At 55.4% G+C, this 8,122-nt stretch overlaps 1 protein-coding gene across 2 annotated transcripts in view; it reads right to left on the bottom strand.

Moving 5' to 3' along the window:
* SCARB1 (scavenger receptor class B member 1) overlaps positions 1 to 8,122 on the bottom strand; it is a 34,246-nt gene that overhangs the window by 21,934 nt on the left and 4,190 nt on the right. For both annotated transcript variants that reach the window (XM_077747999.1, XM_077747998.1), the window contains exons 3-5: positions 5,927 to 6,130; positions 3,900 to 3,995; positions 2,159 to 2,274 (exon numbers count right to left, since the gene is read on the bottom strand). In XM_077747999.1, coding sequence (XP_077604125.1) covers positions 2,159 to 2,274; positions 3,900 to 3,995; positions 5,927 to 6,130 — 416 coding nt within the window. The remainder of the gene's footprint in view (positions 1 to 2,158; positions 2,275 to 3,899; positions 3,996 to 5,926; positions 6,131 to 8,122) is intronic.

Below are 8,122 nucleotides of genomic sequence, written 5' to 3'. Positions count from 1 at the left end.
CCCGCACTGCCACCCCCCAGGTCCCAGCAGCCTCCGTCACTCACCCGGGAAACTGCGAATTGCTATCCCTGCCTCCCCGCCCACACCCATCTGGTCTCCACAAGCAGACGGCAATTTAAAATAAGAACACGGTACATCATGTCCCCACTTAAAATTGCAATTGCTTACAGGGGCACCTGGGGGGCTCAGTCGGTTGAGCGTCTGACTTCGGTTTGGGTTGTGATCTCCCGGTTTGTGGGTTTGAGTCCCTCATCGGGCTCTGTGCTGACAGCTCAGAGCCTGGAGCTGCTTCAGATTCTGGGTCTCCCTCTCTCTCTGCCCCTCCCTGTCACACTCTTTCTCTTTCTCATAAATAAATAAATAAACATTAAAAATAAATAAATTGATAAGAATATTTTAAAAACTACAATTGCTTCGAGTCTTTTTGTTTAATTTTTTTAACATTTTTTTTTTAAGAGACAGAATGTGAGCAGGGGAGGGGCAGAGAGAGAATCTGAAGCAGTCTCCAGGCTCCGAGCTGTCAGCACAGAGCCCGACCCGGGGCTCGAACTCATAAACCATGAGATCATGACCTGAGCTAATGTCAGATGCTCAACCGACTGAGCCACCCAGACTGAACCCCATCATTTGCTTCCAGTCTTATCTAGATTGAGATTCACCATCCTCACCATGGCCACCAAGCTTCTTTGAGGTGCAGCCCCTAAACTATACCCCACGGGCCTCCTGGCTATTGCTCAGATGTGCTCCCCCCTGCCCCTGGGCCTTTGTATCTGCTGCTCCATCTGGCCTCCCTTTGCTGATCACACATCAGACTTCAGCCGTCACCTCCTCAGGCAGCAGCACCATGCCCTCCCCCCCCCACCCCCATTCACCCTGCTGTATTTCTCAAAGGCACTTCTAAACTTGAACATGGACTCTGGATTACAACTGTGCGGTCCATGGAGGCCACCTGTCACACACGCCCCTCGGATGGGGCGAGTCTGGGTGGGACCTGCCGTGAGTACAAAATACATCCCAGATTTCTACAGCTTGATACAAAAAAGAAAAAAGTGAAACATCTCAGTAACATTTACTGTTGTTTACACACCGAAATGGTAATATTCTGGATATAGCGGGTCAAATAAAACCTATCGTTAAAATTAACGTCATATACTTTGTTACTTTTTTTTAACGCAGCCACCAGAACACCTGAACTTGCAATCAGGACTGGCGTTTCTGGGGGGCAGCAGCGGCCCAGACCACAGTGTGAACGCGGATGCTAGATTTCTTCATTTTCCTGACGGGAACGTGGTTGTGCAAGAAAACGTCCTTGTGTTTAAAAAACGTCCTTGTGTTTAGAAAACGCCCACTGAAGCACTGAGGCATCCAACTTACTCTCCAGCGGTCGAGGGAGGTGGACCCAGGGGCTGGGGGCTCACGAGAGAGCACATGGGGCAGAAAGGAGACGATGCCCAGACGGGGTGAAATGGCACTTTCTCGCAGCTTTGCTCTGGGCACAGCAAAGGCATTTCCAGCTCCCTGACTCTGCCCTGGGTGGGGGAGGGGGGCTCTGCCTGACTCTCCTGCCAGGACAGAAGTTCCAGGATGGCCCTGCTCACCCCTGTAGCGGCCCGGAACCTGGCGCCGCTCAGCTCCATGCAGGGGGCGGCAGGGGGGTCGGAGTGCGCACCGGTGGCTTCCCTAGTGAAGCCTCTGTCCAGGGCAGCCTGGCCGGAGCAGTACCAGCCAGCGCCCCGAGGAGAGCTCGGGGTCCACCGTCTATCCTCACCCCCAGCGGGGCCCCCAGAATCCCTTAAGCCTCCAGGGCCACACTCCGGAGCCTGAAGAGGCTGTAGGAGAGGCATCTAGATATCTCAGCATCCAAATAGCTGGACAGACGCCACAGGGAGCCCCTGCTCACCTCACTCCCAGCCCCCGAGACCCGATGGCTTCCTGTCCCGGCTGCCGACCACCGCCTGCAGCCTCTCCGGGCGCAGGAGGGGTGTGGCTCTTCGTGGCGTAACCAAAGAGAGTGCCGGATGGTGCCAAGGGCCCACGGACACACAAAGACCCAAACCTGCTGCCCAAGTGCACGCCGGAAGCCACTCGATTAGACTGTGAGCATCCAGGAAGCCACTTTCCACTGCCCGGGGAAGGCCCAGAACGTCCCAGCAATTACCGGCAGGCCTCGGGGCTGTAGAATTCCAGTGAGGTCTCCGGAGTCATGAACGGCGCCCACATCTGTCCAGAAGTCCCATTGATCATGTTGCACTGATCAGAATGCCAGTACCTGACCTGCGGGGAAGCGTGCAGACGTTCCCGTTGAGTTCAGCGACGACCCGACCCGGGGCGGCGACCGCCTGGGCCCCGGGGTGAACGGCACCCCTCGAGTCCAGAAGCCAGTCCCAGGGGAGGCGAGCGGGCAGGGCACATGGACACCCAGAGAGTGTCGGCGACGGCTCCCCGCTCGCTAACGGGGACCTCTGAATGTGCCCATTTGCCCGGGACTCAGTGACTTTATCTAAAATCACCCCCATCTCCAAGGGACACAGGGAGCAGGAGAGGAGGGAGGGGGAGGTGACTCTGGCCTCCTCGCCTCTCAGAGAGGAAATCACCAGAATGCAGATAAAGGGAGGGGGTAAGTAAAATATTTACCGTGTTTACTGTAAAACATTTACAATAAGTAAAATGTTTAAAATCATAAGGGTGATTTTCTCAGGAGCTGCCTCTGGGAAGTGAGGCCTGGCAAGAAGAAAACCAGGCTTCCCCTTTCTGCCCCCCCCCTCCCCCCCCCTCTGACCATCAGAGAGGGCCTTGCCGTGTGCACGTGTGCATTTGTGCACTGAAAACACAAGGCAGAGGCGGTGGAGAGGGTTGTTAACGGCTGTGAATGGTGCTCTGGCTGCTCTGAGCACAGGGGGGAAGGGGGGGTGCTGCTGGCCCCCCGAGCCCAGGGCTGGACACCGGCCGTCCGGGTGAGCGCTTGAGAGCTGTGAGCAACACCAGTCGCTGCTCACTGTTCCCACGCACAGCCAGAAAGGGCACGTAAGGTGGAAAAAAGCCAAGTGGCAGAGCGATGCACGTAGTCTGATTTTATCATGCTCGAAGCAGCACACCCGCCACGTTCCTTTGCTCACACGCGGGTGTGGAACGGAGGTGGCCAGGAAGACTGTACCCCACACCGCGCTCCGTGGGCTCCCTCTGTGCCCAGGGTGCAGGGGGCCTGGCCTGGGAGGCGGTGCAAAGGGCACTTTCTATATGTCTCTACTGATTTATGTATTTAAAAAAATATTTTTTTAATGTTTGTTTATTTTTGAGAGACAAAGACAGAGTGCAAGCAGGGGAGGGACAGAAAGAGAGGGAGACACAGAATCCAAAGCAGCTCCAGGCTCTGAGCTGTCGGCACAGAGCCCGACAAGGGACTTCGACTCACAGACCATGAGAGCATGACCTGAACCGAGATAGGACGCTTAACCGACTGAGCCACCCAGGCGCCCTTCTGTCTTATTAACTTTTTAATGGGCGTATCCTCCTGAATTTCTGGTGTAATTCTATCTTTTGATGCAATGGGTGGTCATACGATCAGCGTAGTCTTTTTGAAACATTTTTGTAAGTTAAGAACAAAAAAAAGAGCAAGAACTCACTTCCTGGTATACACTAGGTGCTACATAAATGCTACATTAGGTGCTACATACACTAGGTGCACACTAGGTGCTAAATAAGCAAAGCCTCTACTCCCCACCCACGCGTTCAGAACAGGAGCTGGTTGCGCCTGAACCACAGGCAGAATCCCCGACTTGAAGGACGGTCTCCACCACAGATGCAAACGCCCCCCAGGATTTCAAGGGAAACAAGGAGCCCGGCGCAGGGGGTCCCCGCTGCTCCCGCCCCGCCCCTGAGCAGGGGCCCCTTGCTCTCACCTTGCTAAGCCCGTTCCACTTGTCCACCAGGTGGATCCTGTTGAAGTCTTTGACCCCCGTGAACACGGTGAAGACCCCGGAATCGGAGTTGTTCATCTGTGGACAACGACAGAGAACAGGGTCCTTAAGCCTCATGACATGGGCAAAGGCCCCGGGGCCCGGTCCTCAAGCCCACCCGTTTATTTAGAGGCCATTCCCCGCCTCACCCACAGGGCGAGGGCCTCGATATCCTGTTCACCGCTGTGTCCCCGGTGCCTGGGGACCAAGAGGAGGGTGAATTTTTCTAGAAGAGGCACTTGATTGCAGCGTCCCTCTGAGAAAGTGTCCCACCTTCCCTTCGTGACTCAGGGCGAGTCTGCTGTTCCTCCCCGGTGAATCGCAGAAAGCTCCCCTCCCCCCAAACTTAAAATAAAGCATGGTCATGTGACCCCTCCCATCAACGAAAAAGAAGCGGATGGGGCATGCCACTTCCTGGTGGAAGCTTAGGAGCCAGCGCATGCACATGTCACCGTGCTCTCTGCCGCCGCCGCAGGGGCCGTGGAAGTGTGTGTCAAGCTGCTGCCTCCCTCAGCCTGGGCCCCTGAAGTGACCAAAAAGAGCAGAGGGCCCCCTGGTCACCCACACTGGACACGGCGTACAAGCAAGGCATAAACTTACTGTTCCAAGCCTCTGAGATTCTGGGGCTGCTTGTTACACAGCAGAACCTGGTCTATCCTAATGGTTACAGGACCTAATGTTTATTATTGAGCATTTTCTGGATAGAAAGCCCCAGGCTTTGGCACGCTGAGGATATTTCCTATTTCCTAGAAACGGAGTCCTAATTCACAGCAAAGACATGCAAAACATACAGAGAAATGAGTGACTGTAGAGTGAAATCCAGAAGCCTCCTCTTCCTCCCTCGTGACAAAACCCAGACTTTACTCAGGGCATCAGCACAGCAGCCCTCAGCTTTCAGCCTGTTAGGCTACATTTCCCAGCTTCCCTTGCAGTTAGGTGTGGCCACTTGACTAAGTTCTGGCCAATGGAAAATAAGTGGAAACTGGTTTCCTGCCTTCCGAAGAAGGACACAGCTGTGACACGCTGTTTCCTCCCCAACGCCTGCCTCTCCATCCCCAACCACATCTTCCTTCCCATGCTGCTTCCCGGGATGTGGATGCGGCTGCTGGCGCTCCAGCAGCCATAGAGGACCCTGTGGTAACCTGGAGTAGGAAAACCACACCGTAAGGAGGGCGGGGCAGAGTGGCAGAACTCCAGATCCCTGAAGGACACGGAGACACCACGTCAACACTGAAAAGTCACCCCTGGAACCTCATTTCGGGGTTTCCATTGCACACAGACATATATACGCTACTCGCTTTGCAGAAACTCTCATTCGTTTACGAGGTTGTAAGACGCTTTGAAAGGAATCGTGTCACTTAGCCGCAAACCTGCCAGCTTACCCACTCGGAACCTGTCAAAAGCTACTGGACGTCTATCAAGTGTCAGGTGCAGAATCACCGTTTGTGTCTCCTGCGCCCCCCGGCACAGGTCAGCGGAGCCCGAAGGGCGGGCTGAGGCCAGAGCCGCTCGGAGGGCTCATTAAAGCTGTAGCAGAGAGAGCCAAGGTCAGGCTCTACATGGGATCACAGCTCAGGAGCCCGATCCCTCCCAGACTATGAGGGGTCAAGATGAAGAAGCAAGCAGGCAGCTCGGAGCAACGTCAGAGTCAACAGCTCGCGACCTGCCTGCCTGGCCGCCCGTCTCCATTCTCCCACCAGCCGCCCACAACTGTCCAAGCTCAGCCCCGTCGCACCGCCTGAGCCTTGATCGAGCTGCACCAAAATACAAGCCTAGCGCCTCTGGTTCTACGAGCCAGCAAACTCTTTCTTTCTCTTAAGCCATCGTGAATTAGGTTTTCGGCCATTTACAGCCTGGCGCGCCCCTGGGTCCCCAGCCAGTTTCAGACGCAGGCGCTGCCGGCCCATCTTCCAGGCTGTGTCACGGAGGAGGAGACACGGGCCCCGAGCTGCTCGCTGGGCCACACTTACCTCCGCAAAAAGCCCGAACTTGCCCTTGAAGGGAAACGCGTTGGGGAAGTACTTGTTGATGAGGTGCACCAGCGGGTCCTCGTAGCCCCACATGATCTCGCCTACGGTGCGGTTCATGAAGGCGCGCTCTCCCAGGGTGCTGAACGCCAAGGTCATCATCAGCTTCAGGCTCATGGGCTTATTCTCCATCATCATCGCTGCGCCCTGCAGAGTCCAAAGACACCACAGGCTAGACACACCCAGTCCGTCCACCCCAGACTCCAGGCTGGGCTCAGGCCAGCCCACCACCGGCTTGTGCGCAGTCTGAGAGCTAAGAATGTCCTTTTAGATTGTTTATGTTTGCTAGTTTTGGAGAGAGAGACCACGGCGGTCAGGGGCAGAGAGAGACGGAGACAGAAAACCCGAAGCAGGCTCTGTGCAGACAACAGGGAGCCCGACGCGGGGCTCAAACTCACAAACTGTGAGATCAGGACCTGAGCTGAAGTCGGACGCTCGACCGACTGAGCCCCCCAGGGCGCCCCATATTTTTATATTTTCAGATAGTTGAAGAAAAGAGTATTCAAACAAATGAAAATCATACGAAACTCACATTCAGTGTCCACAAAGTAAAGTTTAATTAGAACATAGCCTTGTCTACCCATTTATGTTGTCTTTGGTTTTCCGTTGGAAGGCAGTGTGACTAGTGCCACAGCGACTACGTGGCCCTCAACGCCTAAAATACTTACTATCTGGCCCTTTACAGAAGTGTGCCCCCCTGTTCAAAAAGCATATAAAAGCACATGTGTGCAAGTGGGTGTGGATGCAAGTACTTCTCTTTATAAACAGTAAGAGCATCTTGCTTGGGTCCTATACCTGCCTTTCTCCCACTTACATGTACCGTCGGGGCTGCTCTCTGCCACCGCCCACAGCCCCGTCCCCTCTTGCCGGGCCGGGTCCTGGCCCACCGCCCGGCTGCAATAAATTACCACAATGAAACTGCACGTGGCTGAACGATATTTGTTTCTAGATGTTTGCTCTGACAGGTTGCTGAAAGACTATCTTTGAATACAAACATCTTCTTTTTGTTTTAATCAATCAAGAGGGCACAGGGGCGCCAGGGCGGCTCAGTCGGTTAACCATCCGACTTCAGCTCAGGTCGTGATCTCAAGGTTCTTGGTTTCGAGCCCCACATCGGGCTGTGTGCTGACGGCTCAGAGCCTGGAGCTGCTTCGGATTCTGTGTCTCCCTCTCTCTCTGCCCCTCCCCCGCTCCTGCTCACTCTCGCTCGTGCGCTCTCTCTCTCTCTCAAAAATAAGTAAATGTTTAAAAAAAAAAAGGACCCATTACACGTGAAATTTCTGAGGCCAAAAGCGTGTGCGATTTAAAGCTACAGTGACCACCTCCCAACGGCCCCCACCAGTTCCTCCCGAAGGACGGGGGAGTGTCCGTTTCCAGAAATGCTCCTGAGCCCGGGAACCACGTGGCCTTTGCCAACCTGCTCAGTGGGGCAAAGTGTCTCCGCTGCCAAAACATAAGCATCTAACTGAGGGGAGGCAGCCATGAGCCTTCAGGGACACATTTATTGGTCTGTCCATGGAACGGACGCAGCAGGTGAGTTTGCCTCGGACCCGGGGTCCAGCCGAGGGCCAGCCCCAGGACCCCTGACGAGCAGACGAGGTCGTACGTGCAAGGCCCACAAACGCTAAGTGTGTCAGCAGAAAGTTAACACAACAGGCCTGAGGCTCCTCTCTCTAGAACCGCAAAACCGGCCCCTGGCTGGCCTCCGGGAACACAGGTTTCCAGGGAGTTCCCACCGCTCTCCGACGGATAAGGGGGCGCTCTCTGAGCCTGGACTGTTTGTACCAACAGTATGACATCCACCGAACCCCGCTTTCTGCATGGGGATCTGAATTTCAGGAGGAGCCAGGCAGGAGGTGCCTTGTGATGAGCCCGTAGTGCAAACCCTGGGCACCGAGCCTCTGGCTGTGTCCTGAGGGGGGAGGGGGGGGCTTCACAGGCGCAGTCACAGCCTGTCGCTGGGGGAGCTGGGGGCGTCCTGGCCTCCACCCCACGCGCCCTTTCCCTTTGCTGACTTTGTGCCGCACGCTCCTCTGTAAGAAATCCCAGCAGAGTCCCGCGAGCCCTCCCAGCAAGCCTGGAGGGGGGCTGGGGACCCCGCATGGGGTGCAGTCAGCAAAGCCAGCAATGGCCATGACC

Source organism: Crocuta crocuta, unplaced genomic scaffold (genome assembly GCF_008692635.1).
Source record: "Crocuta crocuta isolate KB4526 unplaced genomic scaffold, BGI_CrCroc_1.0 scaffold29, whole genome shotgun sequence".
In the NCBI taxonomy this organism is placed as follows: Eukaryota; Metazoa; Chordata; class Mammalia; order Carnivora; family Hyaenidae; genus Crocuta; species Crocuta crocuta.
The sequence above is the reverse complement of the archived record's forward strand: the minus strand, read 5'-3'. Positions and strand labels throughout refer to the sequence as shown.